At 44.5% G+C, this 17,538-nt stretch overlaps 1 protein-coding gene across 3 annotated transcripts in view; it reads right to left on the reverse strand.

Annotated features, from left to right (window-relative positions):
- The window catches only part of DGKQ (diacylglycerol kinase theta), a 138,556-nt gene extending 124,989 nt beyond the window's left edge, over window positions 1–13,567 (reverse strand). For 2 of the 3 annotated variants that reach the window (XM_085849026.1, XM_085849027.1), the window contains exon 1: window positions 13,188–13,567. In XM_085849026.1, coding sequence (XP_085705152.1) covers window positions 13,188–13,404 — 217 coding nt within the window. In that variant the 5' untranslated portion in view covers window positions 13,405–13,567. The remainder of the gene's footprint in view (window positions 1–13,187) is intronic. The other variant, XM_085849025.1, reaches the window with a different exon arrangement.
- Between the last annotated feature and the right edge of the window lie 3,971 nt (window positions 13,568–17,538).

The following is a 17,538-nucleotide window of genomic DNA, read 5'->3' on the forward strand; positions in this document are numbered from 1 at the left end:
CACCAAAAATTAATCAGCTGAACGCCAGACAATGAACTATATTCCCATGAAGTTTGAAGACGATCCGATCAAAATTACTCAAAAAATAAGGGTTTCGTCGACTCCCCTGATTTGCGACAAAGTGACCTTGACCTTTGACCTTGACCTTCAAAATTTTATGCGCTGAAAGGGACCTCTATAGGCCTCTGATATGCGAAGTTACAAAAATTTCCAATGACAACTGTGCTCTGCAGAGTGATTTATACGTGATTACAGACCAAAAAAAACAAACAAACAAACAAAAAAAAACATATGAAGGTCAAGGCCAATCGCCACCAAAAATTAATCAGCTGACCGCCAGACCATGAACTATATTCCCATGAAGTTTGAAGACGATCCGATCAAAATTACTCAAAAAATAAGGGTTTCGTCGACTCCCCTGATTTGTGCCAAAGTGACCTTGACCTTTGACCTTTAAAATTTGGTGCACTGAAAGGGACCTCTATAGGCCTCTGATATGCGAAGTTACAAAAATTTCCAATGATAACTGTGCTCTGCAGAATTTTTTATACGTGATTACAGACAAAAAAAAAAAAAAACATACAAGCTAACTAACATATCTTGCAAAAACTTTGTTTTGGCAAGATAAAAAAAACAATGTCAACCGCAGGGTTACCCGTATCTTGCCAAAAGGTGACCATGTGTGACTTCTTTAAGATCACACTGAGGTGAACAGAGCTGCTATCCACCAGGAGCGACTCCTTGAGGAATATCTGCCTACGAGAGATTCCGATGAGAATCGTTCTACAGAGTAACCATGAAAAATATGCTTTTGCCTCATAACATCACCAAATGACATCATAATGTCTCAAGCTTGACATATCTAGAAAGCACTCATTGAGGTGTTCAATTTGAGGTACTACACGATATGGTTCCTAAAACTTGAAAATTTGACCTTGGGGTCAAATATGTTTGACCTCAGGCGCTAACCATGAAGGTCAAGGCCGATCGTCACCAAAAATTAATCAGCTGAGCACCAGACCATGAACTATATTCCCATGAAGTTTGAAGACGATCCGATCAAAATTACTCAAAAAATAAGGGTTTCGTCGACTCCCCTGATTTGCGACAAAGTGAACTTGACCTTTGACCTTGAAAATTTTATGCGCTGAAAGGGACCTCTATAGGCCTCTGATATGCGAAGTTACAAAAATTTCCAATGATAACTGTGCTCTGCAGAGTGATCGATACGTGATTACAGACAAAAAAAACAAAAACATACAAGCTGACTAACATATCTTGCAAAAACTTCGTTTTGGCAAGATAATAAATCAACTAAACATGAACTAGACTCAGCTATGCTATCCCTGACACCATGGCATTAGTACGACCTACATTCATCTATCTATAATTCCAGCAGTGTGTGTGTGTGTGTGTGTGTGTGTGTGTGTGTGTGTGTGTGTGTGTGTGTGTGTGTGTGTGTGTGTGTGTGTGTGTGTGTGTGTGTGTGTGTGTGTGTGTGTGTGTGTGTGTGTGTGTGTGTGTGTGTGTGTGTGTGTGTGTGTGTGACAACCACTGGTCCGATCTAATTGAAACTTGCCAGCTATGTTGCTGGGGACCTGAGTATGTGCCTTTTCAAGCTTTGATATTAATCGGACATGTGCTTCCCAAGTTATGGCCATTTATTTACCAAACCAATGACAGGACACGTTGCTGTGGAGGCGTGGCCGATGGGGAAAGGGCGCCATTTAGTTAACAATGACAGGACACGTTGCTGCGTAGGCGTGGCCGATGGGGAAGAGATCCTCAGCCGCATTCCCCATTACGAGTTACAACATACGGATTTCCGGATGGTGATGACTTACTGTATTCTAATAATTTCTCGATTTCTTATGCGCATTTATAGATAAACACAATGCCCCAATCCAGTCGTCGTTTACGAGAGCGAAGGAATGGCCTGTGTAGTTGTTGTTTTCAGCACACAGTCTGAAAGTTTTTTTCGCACATATGGCCACGCACGTACGGGCACACGAGAGCGAAGGAACAGCCTGTGTGGTTGTTGTTTCTGGCACGTGGTTTGAAAGTTTTTTGCACGTACAGCCACGCACATACGGCCACGCACGTACGGGCACGCGAGAGCGAAGGAACGGCCTGTGTGGTTGTTGTTTCTGGCACGTGGTTTGAAAGTTTTTTTTGCACTACGGCCACGCACGTACGGGCACGCCCTTTCGGGCACGCACTAGTAATGCCAAATGATAGAACTATGCTGATTTCACACAGGAACAGACAGTTAACACATGGTATCTTGGATTGAATTGATGCTGGATTTCAAAACTGCTAATCCCAGATAACCTTTGACCTATTTATAAGCAGACAAATGTGGGAAATTGTAACTTACCAGGTATGATATAAATTCAGCTTTCTTTTTTTACATGTTCTTTCATCTTGCCAAGACGAAGAAAAGGAAATTACAAATGACATGATGGGGAAAAAAAATTATGTAAGGCGGCAAATACAAATGAAAGAAATCACATTGCATCTCATAATTACGTGGTTTCAAGATAAAGAATGTATACAAAAGACAAAATTTGCTCAAAACAGCATTTATTTCATAATACATACATATTTTAGTTTCAAATAGAATCAGCAATGGAATATAGTGGACTTCTGTAGCAAGTGATGGAAATTGGTGATAGAGGCAGACCATGTACATGTCGTGTACATATACCTGTACATTATATGTACATTGATATGTACATTATCTGTCAAACAAGGAAACTTTGGACCTGTTTTATTCTTTGTTTTTAAAAGGTCCCATGGATTTTACTATTGATTTTGTTGGTATAAATATGGAACTTTCATTTGATATTAGTTTCAAAATATTTGGATGGTTATGGGAGTGGGTGTGGCTCAAAAAAGGGCTTCGTATAGCCTGAAGTGGTCTTGAGACCTCCTGTACAGCCATAACCACCAAAGTTCCATGAATGTTTTACTTTCAGAGGATAGTACAGTATTTGTACTATCTTATGCACTAATAAAATCCATGGGACCTTGATGGTTATTAAAAATATGGCCAGAGAAAGTCTGAAGTGAATGTTTGCCGAAAGGGATTATAGGTGGCACCACTCGCCATAACCATCCAGATCCCATAGATTTTTGTACAAAATATTTTCGTACCCAAACCATATCATAACTTTGTAAAGGAATTTCCTTTGGCAACTGATGGTTATTCTAAATAATTCATTTTGAAAATGGAAAAAATTTTCAAGGGTGTCAAAATCTCCAAACTTTGGGTGTGTGTGGCCCAAACGGCGGGGAATGGGTCAATCACATCAAAAATTTGGCTTTCTGAGTTGGTTTTAGACCATGCACAACCTAGGATAAAAAAATTGAAAAATATCTGAAGACATCAATGTTCATGGGTGGGCCTATCTTAGAAAAAAATTCACTCTTAAGCTATAAAATGTCGATCAGTTTGCACCTTCCCACTACAAAATGCAGTAGATTGGTGTTTAAACCATGTTTGTAACTTAAACCAATTTTGAGTTTGGCTGTTGAACAAGAACAAGAAGAAGAATAGGAACAAGAATAGGAACAAGAACAAGTAGAACAAGAAGAAGAAAAGGAACAAGAAGAAGAAAAAGGAACAAGAAGAAGAAAAGGAACAAGAAGAAGAAAAGGAACAAGAAGAAGAAAAGGAACAAGAAGACGAAGAAGAAGAAGAAGAAGAAATAGAAGAAGAAGACGACGAAGACGGACAGACAGGCACTTTTGAAGCTCATTTTCGAGTTCAGTGATGATGTCCTAAAGTTTAATGAAGGTTATTGGACATAAGAATTCCACTTTTTGATGAAATATTTTTGCAAAGAAAACACAAACACTTCACCTTTGCATGCTTGACGTGGAGAGAGGGTTTATCCCCACGTTCAGAGGGTAAAACGGGCGATATTGTAATCGACTCCGTCCGTCCGACACTATCTCCTCCTAAACAGTTTGGCAGAAATTCATCAAACTTAGTCCTTTTAATCACTACGTGGTAACAAGATATGAGAGCGGTATCAATTTGGTTGTGTCCCTTGGGGCGGGAGCAAAAGCTAATGGACCAAACATACAATTCCGGGTACATTTTTAACACCGTTAATGAAATATCGAACGATTTTTTGTCTTTTACCCCCATTTCATGTCCCAGGGGTGGGGACTTTGGGTCACAGAGGTCAAAACGGGAATTTTATTTAAATAACTACATTTCATGTTGGGTCATTCTTGGTGAAACCATTTGCCATCTTTCAACTTCCCTTCAGGTGGGAAGCGTGGAGATTTGCAATGGCACGTCAACAACATCGCTCTCGTTAACCTCCGCCATCGAAGATGGACGGAGGTTACTGTTTTCACCCCTGTCTGTTTGTTTGTTTGTTTGTTGGATTCGCTATATATGCTAGATATCCCTTATTGTCGGGTTTTCCGTGTGTGTGTGTGTGTGTGTGTGTGTGTGTGTGTGTGTGTGTGTGTGTGTGTGTGTGTGTGTGTGTGTGTGTGTGTGTGTGTGTGTGTGTGCGCAACGCGAGGCTCCACAGCACAAACCAGCGAACCGATTTTGATGAAACTTTGCCAACATGTGCAGTATTTATTGGGAATGTGTGCGTTTGAATTTCGTTGCCTAGCAACCAACCGTTGCTGTGCAGCGGCCGAAAACTGCGTACAGTAATTTCAATACTTGTCCTTCAGTTTTGAATGTAGAGAAACGAGACTTCGGAATTAAACACTTCAAGACATTTAGAAAATTTTACTTGAGGTTTTATTTTTCAAATGGCAGTCCTTCAAAAATCGGGTGTCTATTTACCGTAATTTTTTTACGAGGGGCTTAGGAAAGTGGGCGGAGCTTAGGGAAAGTGGACGTGGTTGATGAAAAGTGGGAGTGGCGTAGGAAAGCGGGAGTGGCGTAGGAAAGTGGGCGTGGCTTATGAAAAATATTGTGTGGCTCAGGTGTGGTCAAACAAGAGCATTGAGAGAAGTTTATCGGGTTTTCCATGCGTGTGTGTGTGTGTGTGTGTGTGTGTGTGTGTGTGTGTGTGTGTGTGGGTGTGTGTGTGTGTGTGTGTGTGTGTGTGTGTGTGTGTGTGTGTGTGTGTGTGTGTGTGTGTGTGTGTGTGTCTGCAACACGAGGCTCCAGAGCACAAAGCAGCAAACCGATTATTTTTCAAATGGTAGTCCTTCAAAAATAGGGTGTCTATTTACCGGCATTTTTTATGAGGAGTGCCAGTTGGCAAAATACGCAATAGGAAAAATCTTGCCAAGCAGAGGAACAATTATATGTGAACCAATACGTCTTGGCAATGAATCTTCGTCGGTGGATCAGTCAGAATGAAAAGCATCGTATCCAGCGCTTTGATGCTAACGAATCCTTTGTCGCCTACCGGCTTGTTACTTACGAAATCTTTAGATTGCTAAAATATTTTTGCAAAGAAAACACATACACTTCACCTTTGCATGCTTGACGTGGAAAGAGGGTTTATCCCCATGTTTAGAGGGTAAAACGGGCGATATTGTAATCGGCTCCGTCCGTCCGACACACTATCTCCCCCTAAACAGTTTGGCAGAAATTCATCAAACTTGGTCCTTTTTATCACCACGTGGTGAAATCTTTAGATTTTGTAAGTATGTTGATGACTTCCGTCCTTTGTTTGTTTGTTTGTTTGTGTGTTTGTGTGTTTGTGTGTTTGTTAACCTCCGCCATCGAAGATCGGAGGTTACTGTTTTCACCCCCTTTCTGTTTGTTTGTTTGTTTGTTAACCTCTCCCACCGAAGATCGGAGGTTACTGTTTTCACCCCTTTCTGTTTGTTTGTTATCTTGCCAAAACGAAGTTTTTGCAAGATATGTTAGTCAGCTTGTATGTTTTTTTTTTATTTTTTTATTTTTTTTTTGTCTGTAATCACGTATAAAAAATTCTGCAGAGTACAGTTATCATTGGAAATTTTTGTAACTTCGCATATCAGAGTCCTATAGAGGTCCCTTTCAGCGCATAAAATTTTCAAGGTCAAGGTCAAAGGTCAAGGTCACTTTGTCGCAAATCAGGGAAGTCGACGAAACCCTTATTTTTTTAGTATTTTTGATCGGATAGTCTTCAAACTTCATGGGAATATAGTTCATGGTCTGGCGCTCAGCTGATTAATTTTTGGTGGCGATTGGCCTTGACCTTCATATGTTTTTTTTTAATGTCTGTAAGCACGTATAAATCACTCTGCAGAGCACAGTTATCATTGGAAATTTTTGTCACTTCGCATATCAGAGGCCTATAGAGGTCCCTTTCAGCGCATAAAATTTTGAAGGTCAAGGTCAAAGGTCAAGGTCACTGTCGCAAATCAGGGGAGTTGACAAAACCCTTATTTTTTGAGTAATTTTGATCGGATCGTCTTCAAACTTCATGGGAATATAGTTCATGGTCTGGCGCTCAGCTGATTAATTTTTGGAGGCGATTGGCCTTGACCTTCATGGTTAACGCCTATGGTCAAACATATTTGATCCCAAGGTCAAATTTTCAAGTTTTAGGAACCATATCGTGTAGTACCTCAAATTGAACACCTCAATGAGTGCTTTCTAGATATGTCAAGCTTGAGACATTATGATGTCATTTGGTGACGTTATGAGGCAAACGCATATTTTTCATGGTTACTCTGTAGAACGATTCTCATCGAAATCTCTCGTAGGCAGATATTCCTCAAGGAGTCGCTCCTGGTGGATAGCAGCTCTGTTCACCTCAGTGTGACCTTAAAGAAGTCACACGTGGTCACCTTTTGGCAAGATACGGGTAACCCTGCGGGTGACATTGATTTATTTTATTTGTTTGTTTGTTTGTGAACAGTATTAAGGAAAAACTCCTTGATGGATTTCAACGAAACTTGGTGGGGGGATTAGGTCTGGTCCAAGGATCATGCCATTAGATTTTGGACTTGGTCCAAAATCCAATATGGCCGCTATGGTGACCATTTTGAAAAAAAATTTGAATTTTTTTTTTTTGCATTTCTACATGTTTTAAGTGATTTCCAACCCCCCCCCCCCCCAAAAAAAAAATTTGCACCTTTTTTTCCAACAAAATTTCGATTTTTTTTTTTTGCATTTCTACACGTTACAAGTGATTTGCAACAAAAAACATGCCAAAATTATAATTGCGGCTGATTTTGGAACTTCAGGTGGATATACCCACGTAAAATCAATTTCTGTCTCAAGGAATCTAGTTATGACAAATGAATTGAGTATGTAAAAGTTAAAAGTAAAAGGGAAAGTTGCAAACGATAACTCTGTGAGCACTGTTGACGTCAAATTGAATGAATAGGATATCAGCTTCACTTGAGTGACCTCGCAGTATTGGCGGCGGAGGTTTTGCACTCTACCGAGTGCTCCCCCTCTAGTTTGTGTGTGTGTTTGTTTGTAGGCATGATAACCGGAGGTCGGAGGAAGCTACCAATGTCAAATTAAACCACATGATTCAGGAGGGTGATGGCTAGCGCTGATTAGATTTTGGTCAAAATCGGTCAAAGGTCAAGGTCACAGTGAGGTCAAACATAATTCCGTAAATTTATGTGGAGAAATGGAGTATTTTTGCTTCGATCGACGTTATGAGTTCGTTTTAACTTCGATTTTAATTTTGTCTTCAGTTTTTGTGATCGCTTCGGACGCTTCACACTCGGTTGTCGAATTCTGGTAAAAATCGGATGTTTTGGAGACGTTTTAAGATTGTATAAAAAAATTTCACTCGCCGTGTCATGGGTCGTCACGTGGTGCAGCGCGCTCGAGCAGAGGCGTCGTTGATCACGTAAAGGTTTTCCGTGTGTGCGCTGATGGTGTTTTTGATAAAGATGGTGTTTAAAAGTCATTTTTTTTATCCCAATAAAGGTTATTGTCGCATGCCTGACTCGCTAAGCCGTCGGATTATGTAAAGATTGTTGGTGGATGGCCGAATATTATGGTTTTGTGACTTTGATAAAATAATATTAAATAATTGCGGCGAGAAATGGAGATTTTTGCTTCGATCGACGTTACGATTTTTGATGGTTTGGTACAGAATCATCGTAGAAACTTCTGGTTTGCATCGCTACCTTCTCTCGAGACAGCTTTTATTAGACAAGTTCAGAGGTCAAGTTGACGATTTCGTAAGTACCAGTCTGTGACTGCTTGTTTGTTTGTTTGTTTGTTTGTTTGTGAACAGTATTACGGAAAAACTCCTGGACGGATTTCGACGAAACTTGGGGGGGGGGGGATTAGGTATGGTCCAAGGATCATGCCATCAGATTTTGGACTTGGTCCAAAGTCCAATATGGCCGCTATGGTGGCCATTTTGAAAAAATATTTGAATTTTTGTTTTTGCATTTCTACATGTTTTAAGTGATTTCCAACCAAAAATAAATAAATTTGTTAGAGAAAAAAAAAATCAGAAAATTTTGCAACTTTTGTTCAAAAAAATTTTGATTTAACTTGAAAAATATTTTAATTTTTTTTTGCATTTCTACATGTTTTAAGTGATTTCCAATCCCTCCCCCCCCCCCCCAAAAAAAAAAATTTGTTAGAGAAAAAAACCCCAGAAATTTTGCAACTTTTTTTTCAAAAAAAATTCGATTTTTTTTTTGGCATTTCTACATGAGTGTCGATCTAGTTTAGTTTATTCAATCGTGGCTCAGTAGAGTCTGATCCGTTTTGACCTTCAATGAATAGGATATCAGGTTCACTTAAGTGACCCAGCAGTATTGGCGGCGGAGGTTTTGCACTCTACCGAGTGCTCCCCTTCTTGTTTATCTTGTTTCAACAATTCAAAAAAATTAAAAAAAAAAGACAAATCACATTTGTGACCAATGATAAAGTCTTGCCAAAAACCCTAATCACCACAACCCAAGCCAACTCTCACCACCACCACCAAAATCCACTCATCCAAAACCACCTAAATCAACCCTCATCCACAACATCCAAATGCACTCACCCCCACATTTCCCAAGGACCGTACATTGCATTCAAGTACACGATTCAGCTTTGCCCTCGCTTTTCTACGAGCCTGGAGTTTGTAAATAAAATGTATTTTTTTATATTTATAAGATACAGTATTGGAAATGTGTTTTTAATAGAAATGGATATTTAAACTTGAATAAGTAGAGTTTGTAATGCGCAATGTTTCCCGGTTTGTGACGTCACACAGACTACAAACCGCACTTCACGCAAGTTGTAACTAAACAAAGTAATCGAGAACGTTCACCTGGAATAATGATCACCATGCTGTGGCCCAAACAAGTCGTGGCCTGACAAAATAGCGTGACACATGATCAAATGGCGAGTGCACGAATGCCACAGAGACAAACAATTGCCTTGAACATCCCCGACATGTCAGACATTTGGACAAATTCAGAACACTAGGTCCTCCGTTATGGATTTGGAAATTTTGTCCATCACGATCAACGAGAAATTCACTCGAATCGAGGGAAAGAAATCACGATCATTGCATGTTGTTCACCTGTAACGGAGGTCCAGTGGGAATGACACGGAGTTCGGACCACGACTGGGGCTTCATTTGTCCCACATCTAGTCATTTTATCACAAAGTTCACTCCAAAAATAGCTCGTACTGCTTGGAATGCTAAACACACAAACTTTACAGCAAGTGAGATTGTCAGAGATGAAAGGTGACAAGTCTCGACAGGACATAACATCGGGCGTATCCCATTATGGAGCGCATCAAAACATTAACACTGGTATTTCCAACATGGACTCGGTCTTACAGGAATAACATGCACAGGTAGAAAACAACGCGCAACAAAGTACGACTGGGCCACCCGGACGGTCAAACGATGCGTGTACAGATGATTACACACACCGCTCTTGGGCAAGTGAGTGTCCGTACAAATCGTACACCTGAATGTTTGATGGTGAAGAGAGCGTGAGGCAGGTGCATCACAGGTAGCCTCAGGGTTACCTACGTGCATGTTCAGTTGCTTGTTCTGATTAACAAGGCAGGTGGATTCAAAATGGTTCACAAAGTCTGGGCCTGTACAGCGTTTGAAAGGATGCTGTCGTTTCGTACGCAGCCTGTGGTTGCTGGTTGCATCATTTTCTGGAAGCGCAGCTGCGCCACTGATGCAGTGCCGATAGGTCGAATCTGAATCTGGACGTGAACCAAAATCTCATCGCCTTGTTCTTGTCACCTAACCAACTCATCCACCTCCTTTTGTCATAACTTGTCAACTTCTTTAAAATATCATGCTATATCGGGTTTTTCTCCCCATCTCTCAATGATGAGGAATCACTTTAAAAAAAAATATATATATATATATAAAACATTTTAAAGTTCAAAGATTCTCGTATCTGGATCTGGATCCGGATCTTCACCAAAACAGAATTACTTCTACCTTGTCACACACCCAACCTGTCCACCAAACTTCGTCCGAATCTATGCATAACTTTTTGAGATATCCTACTCAGAGACAGACAGACAAACAGACAGGGGTGAAAACATAACATCTGTCCGTCGTCAGTGTCGGAGGCAATAAATCTACCAACAACTCCTTGATGTGAAAAAGCCAACATAATACATATTGCTTTAGTCACACAAGTGTGTACCATGAAAAGTCATAACGCTGATATCATCATCACAATGAAACTTTCATGGCAGGCAGAGCACTCCCTTGGTCACAGCTTCCAAAAGATACAACCAATTGGTTTTCTTTTTCTCCTACAGTGTAATAAACCACACGGTGATGGCCTTGGATTTCTCGAGCATCGGCAGAGGATACAACGGGTGGTTTACCATTGCCTTTCCCAGTGGGAGACAGGGTGGCAATTTGGGCATTGTTCAGGGTCCAGGCAGACTACGACCTACTCTTTTTGAAAGACATCATGGGGGTGGGGAGGGGGGGGCTCTCTCCATGCACAAGTGATTGCTGGCAGACAGGACGGCCGGCTTAACAATTCATCCAAAGGACATTCAAGAGTACAACACCCTGCCTGTGAAGCACGAGGATGTAGTAGTATGGACTCTGCTTGGAAATCAAAAGCAGACGACAGACCTCAAAGGTGAGTGCACGACTTCAGAGCGCCGCATCACCGAAATGTCACATGACAATGGAAGAAACCAAATCATGTATTTCACTCTATTAACTCCTTCAGAAGGTAGGACAGTTGAGGACATGGGGAAGAGCAAGGTGGGCAACTTTCCCCAATTCTTCACAGGTCTTCTGGTTGCTGAAAGGTAAAAAGAACAACCTTCACTTCCAACTCTTCATTCAAGTAAGGCAAAGGGAGCAAATATTCTGAACTTTGAGTTATACTGTGGAGTAAAAGCCAAACATATTTGTGGTTAGGAGGACGTCACGTGCTTTCACGTCTCCACAAAACAGGCGCGACTTCGTTGCTGCACAACAAATAAATCTAATAGATGTTCACTTCGACCAGTGACTACTGCACAACTGAACAAACAAACACTCACATCGTGAAAGCAGGGACACCATTAAAAAATGGAAAATCAATCACTGATCGATGATTCTACTGAAAACACCCCCATGAGGGAGAACATGAACAAATGTACGGGCAAACGTGTGTGTGTGTGTGTGTGTGTGTGTGTGTGTGTGTGTGTGTGTGTGTGTGTGTGTGTGTGTGTGTGTGTGTGTGTGTGTGTGTGTCTCCAAGTAAGCATGTGAGAAAATGGTCACATCAGCAGGTCAGCAAGCCTGTGTCTATCAATGAGTGCGTCAGCAGGTGAGAAACTGTAGGCTATGTACGTGCTTAGAAACAGGTGAGAAACTGCAGGCTATGTACGTGCTTGGAAACAGGTGAGAAACTGCAGGCTATGTACGTGCTTGGAAACAGGTGAGAAACTGCAGGCTATGTACGTGCTTGGAAACAGGTGAGAAACTGCAGGCTATGTACGTGCTTGGAAACAGGTGAGAAACTGTAGGCTATGTACGTGCTTGGAAACAGGTGAGAAACTGCAGGCTATGTACGTGCTTGGAAACAGGTGAGAAACTGCAGGCTATGTACGTGCTTGGAAACAGGTGAGCACACAAATGAATGAACACATCAGGTGAGCATGCAAGAGAAAGAGCATATCAATGCAGAAGCGAACCAAACAAAGCATGACCACGCAACAACGTATCAACAACCTCAACATTTACTGAATGGACATGATAAAATGTTTGCAGTACAATGAGGACACCACAGCTCATCAAGAGCTGCCAAAACATGGTGAACACTTCAAACCGAGCAATGGAAACCCAACAAGGACACCAACGGCTCGGCTCGTAGGATTCAACAAGGGCCCACAAAGGCCATTAGGCGATCAAGCGACCCACCCTTGGCAGTGTCGACTCAATGGGCGAACGATGGTTTGGGTAACACTGAAGATTTAAGTCACCTGCTGCACACTCATCCTGGGGCAGCCATGGGCCAGTACAAACAAGAAACAGGTTAACCGCAGGACTGCATGGGGCCATTCTGGCGAAGCAGCAGAGCTGTGTGGACCCGAGCAGCTATGGGCGCAGGCGAACACCCCCGCCGAGCCACCACTATGGGCCCGCGCGACCCACAGAGACCTACCACAGCAAGCCTGCGTGACCCACGGAGACCCAACACAGTGGGCTCGCATGACCCACAGAGACCCACCACAGCAGGCTCGCGCGCCCCACAGAGACCCGCCACAGCATGCTCACGCGCCCCACAAAGACCCGCCACAGCAGGCTCGCGTGCCCCACAGAGACCCGCCACAGCATGCTCGCGCGCCCCACAGAGACCCGCCACAGCAGGCTCGCGCGCCCCACAGAGACCCTCCACAGCAGGCTCGCGCGCCCCACAAAGACCCGCCACAGCAGGCTCGCGCGCCCCACAGAGACCCGCCACAGCATGCTCGCGAGCCCCACAAAGACCCGCCACAGCAGGGTCGCGCGCCCCACAGAGACCCGCCACAGCAGGGTCGCGCGCCCCACAGAGACCCACCACAGAATACTCGCGCGCCCCACAAAGACCCACCACAGCATGCTCGCGCGCCCCACAGAGACCCACCACAGAATACTCGCGCGCCCCACAAAGACCCGCCACAGCAGGGTCGCGCGCCCCACAGAGACCCACCACAGAATACTCGCGCGCCCCACAGAGACCCACCACAGCATGCTCGCGCGCCCCACAGAGACCCACCACAGCTCGCGCTACCTAGGACCACATATGTCCTTTTCACTCCTCACCATCACACTGGTGGCCATTGATGCCCCAGATGAAATCGGTGCAATGATGACAGTAGCTCGGCTTGGTTAGGGTGAGCTTCCGGAACGTGTGTCCACCCGCCGCCTGCTTCCCGACACTGTCCCCCGCTCGGGTCACGGCCAGTACCGGGGAACTCGGCCTGTCCTTGGACCCGTTCCCGTTCCCATCATCCTGGTCAACCGCCGCCTTGTTCGCCATGGCCAACGCAACCCGCTCAGGCCTCAAGACCCCGTCGATATCACGGAACCCAGTTATCTGAGTTCCATGACAGACGAGCGATACCTCCGGGTTGTGAGCTCTTCGCCTTCCACCAGAGACGCGGCCTGACGGAGAAGGCGGAGAAAGAGGGGCACGATCGGGGGTGCGGTTCAGGGAAAAACGAGCCGACGTGACTGGAAGATTAAGGTGGGCGGGGCCTACTACTCAACAACGTGGGCGGGGCCTACTACTCAACGTGGGCGGGGCCTACTACTCAACAACGTGGGCGGGGCCTACTACTCAACAACGTGGGCGGGGCCTACTACTCAACAACGTGCTTACGGGGCGGAGCCGAGAAACCCGTGGGCGGAGTCTCAGTGTATTGCGTGGGTTGAGACGCAAAGCACGTGAAACGATGACTTTGACGTCACGATGTGATTATTGCTTTGCTTGCGATTTGAAGATAAAGGGCTGATCCCACCATTCGGCGTCTGTTTAGATTTCACGACGTGGTGGATTAATTTGTGAGAACATGAACTTCGTCATCTCGTCAAGGAACATCACTGAGGGCTGGGAGCAAAGGCTGTTTAAAATAGATTTATTAAATAAACGGAACTGTCATGTCGTCACGACATTATTCTCATTCTTATTCTCATTCTTATTCTTATTCTTGAACTGCATGTGGGGGGAAAGGGGTTGTTTGTGACCTTTAGACCTTTAGACCTTGAAATGATAACATAAAAGGTTCATTCGAGTACGATGGTGTGTGACTGAAGTCATGAATAGGTAACATATATTATATAAAAGGTTCATTTCGATGACGTTTGACCATTTACTGATAACTTATTAAAAGGTTCACATTGTGACATTTGGACCACAAACAGATATAGTCGAGATAAAATCGTCTACGTGACGTCATCATCATCATCATCGTCGTCATCATCATGATGATTACATATATATATATATATATATATATATATATATATATATATATATATATATATATATATATATATATATATAATCTCTCTCCCTCCTCCATCTCTCCTCTCCCCTTGCCCATGAAACTCACAGAAAACGTCATGAGAAAACATGTGGGAGATTCTTTCAAATTAGTGAGGGAATTTTAGCAAATTATATTGACCATCTGTGAAAAAATTGCTTACCAAAAAATTTCTTCACTAACGTATTCATCTCGGTGTCTACTAACACCGATCAATTAGTGCAAACCCAAATCCTTGTGGAAAATTCTGGGGAGGCATTCAAAGTTCGGGAGCTCAGAGGGCCTGACAGCGACGACCTCATCAAGGTATTCATCAGGAGTGAGTGTCCCAGACCACACAGGTCATCTCAGCTGCATCATTGGAATGCTCAATACCTTCGCAGCAGCGGGCCATCATCAGTACGCAAAGGGAGCAAGGCTGTATGTACAGCTGATGCATCAGCGACAGGAGAGTCCCATGTTCCAGGAAACTCTACCCAAGTTCACTTTGTACGGCAACCATGTAGTCAGGTTCTCAGACCATGAATGGTCCGGCACATGGACTGACATCACGATAGAAACCACACTCAAGCGTGATGAAAAATCCCCCGGTGGTCTAAACAGAGGCCGCTTTCGGAATGAGTCTTCCCATAAGTCTTGGGTTCAGACTCTGAACCACTTCTCGTTCATTCACCAAGAGCTAGAAAGAAGCATGGTCAAATGTGGGGTACCTGTCCACACTGACTTAAAACAGCCCAAATGAAGAGAGATAACGATGCTGTTGGATCGATGGTTGGAGGAAGTCACCCCTTTTGATGCTACACGGGACAACAAGACTCTGGTATCCTTCTCAACTGGGTTGAGCAGCACTCCCGAAGACCAAGCCAACGCTGATCAAGCAGAAGAAGTTCGCAGAGCCATACAGGCTAAGATGGATGGGAAAACTGTTGTGGATGCAATGGTAACCAAACACAATGTCAAATCACTTGCCAGCCTCAGATCTGGACCCAAAGTCAATGGCGAGAAGCTGGTCATTGACTCACTGAAGCTATTCAACCGCCTCGTTGTCATCAGTGAGCGTGAAGTCAAGACCAAAGAAGCTCTGCGCTTTGAGTTGATGCCAAAACCGATGTCTGTTTGACAAAAATCAAAAGTTGCGAAAGCCAGACAAGGCTGCCCTAGCAAGGTCCCTGAAGGCATGTGTGGCACCTGTCGAACAACCCCCCTGCACAAGCCTTGTGGTTGATGGTGGGTGGCTCATGCACAATGTCAAGTGGGAGGCTAACCTTACTTGGAAGGATGTTGCCGAGAGCTACCTCCAGTTTGTGAAGTCCATGGGGAGCCATCGCCTCCGGATAACGGTGGTCTTTGACGGATATGGCAGCTCCACCAAGGACCGTGACCACTTGAGACGAACAAAGAATGCAGGCTGTGACATTCAGATTCGTCTGGATCTCAAAATCATCATTGCAAGAGAAAAGTTCCTCGATAACAAGAACAACAAAGCCCAGCTCGTTCTGCTCCTTGCTGAGACATTCAGTAGGAATGGAATCAGTGTACAGCAATGCTCCGATGATGCCGACACCTCCATCGTCCGCGCAGCTCTAGATGAGGCAAGAGAGTCCCCTGTCGAGGTGAGGGCTGAGGACACAAACGTCCTGGTTATGCTGATTCATCATGTTGCAGACCATCCGATCTTCCTCACGACAGCCAAAGAAACATCTTACGATGTCGGAAAGATCCGGGAGGCCCTCCCAGAGATATACCGGACGTATCTCATCTTCTTGCACAGCTTCTCTGTGGCTGCGATACAGTGTCTGCAATTTTTGGGTTTAGCAAACCAACTTTGCGAAGCAAGCTCTGCAAGAATGATGAAGCAGAGAGGGCAATGGACGTGTTTATGGACATCCGAGCTGAGAAAGGTGATATTGTTATGGATTCTACCACGCCGGCGTGCGAGCGACCGCTTTTAACTAATCGCAGCCTTGCGCCCACTGGACGTGGCAATCCTAGTCGTAGCTTTCAGATCAACGCCGAAATCCAGCTCTGGGTGTGTTTTTAATCACACCGAAAATCAGCCAACTATTCTGTCCGCGCGCGACAGGGTCCAATCGCCGAATAGTCGATTTACCTAAGTATGCGCGTAGACAGAAATGCCATGGATTTACACCTCAATGGGACCTGCTCAGAAACGAGCCGCTTGAGCAGCTCGCTCCATTGGCGATTTGCCGAGCAGTGTATTATCGCGAGGCCCCGTTGGACCCGATTATCTTATCGACTATTAAAAGTCAGCTAATATTCCGTACGTAATAATGGCAGTCAATGACAGGAAAGGACGCAACGAACAGGTGAACATTTAAACAAGGACATTTATTTACACACGTATGCAGTCAAGGCAATTAATGCAATGGGGGTAAGGGACAGGACACGAGCAAAAAGACCCTACAGCCATTTGTCTATTATTTTTGTACATCCACTTAACAGTCTCTACTTAGCGGACACGGCGCCACAACTTTCATACAAAGAAAACCCCAGGAAAGGAAAGGGCAGAACTAGACCCGTAGGGATTTAATGTTCGCGGAGCTGTGGAGACCGCAAGAGCTCCGAGAGGCCATGCTGGTTACCTGCCACCCTCGTGGTGACGCGCTGGGTGACCCTCGATGTTTTTCCGTAAACACGGCAGCTCGGTTTGTCCAGGCCCCACCATGTGGCCTGGTGGATCGGCCTAGCCGACGACGCCTCGGAGGAATGAACGGGCCTTTCTCTCTTTCACAAGTTGATGCTCTTTTAAAAGCCCGCCCGCTCATCAGCGTTGCTCGGACCGTCTCGGGGCCGGCTGGCGACTTCTCTCCGGCTGTGTCCACCGACCCACGGTTCGGCACCATACTGCCGGCTTGGCTGCGCTCCGTGCTTCGCTGCGCTCCGATGACCCCGACTGCCCTCCACTGGACTCGAACCTTGACAGACTGCTCACAGACTTCTCAGCGAACCCAGACCGACTCTACACCAGGCAAGAACTCCAAGCAAAAACTCCAGGCAAAACTCTCTCCAGGCAAGAACTGAAACTCGGCAGTTCAGCCCCGAGTTCAGCCCCGCCTTTTATGGGCCATCCGGGGGGGGGTGAGTTTGATCACCTACTTTCGACCTTT

Source organism: Eptatretus burgeri, chromosome 12, assembly GCF_056783735.1.
Source record: "Eptatretus burgeri isolate ZD-2024b chromosome 12, Ebu_testis_v1, whole genome shotgun sequence".
Lineage (NCBI taxonomy): Eukaryota > Metazoa > Chordata > Myxini > Myxiniformes > Myxinidae > Eptatretus > Eptatretus burgeri.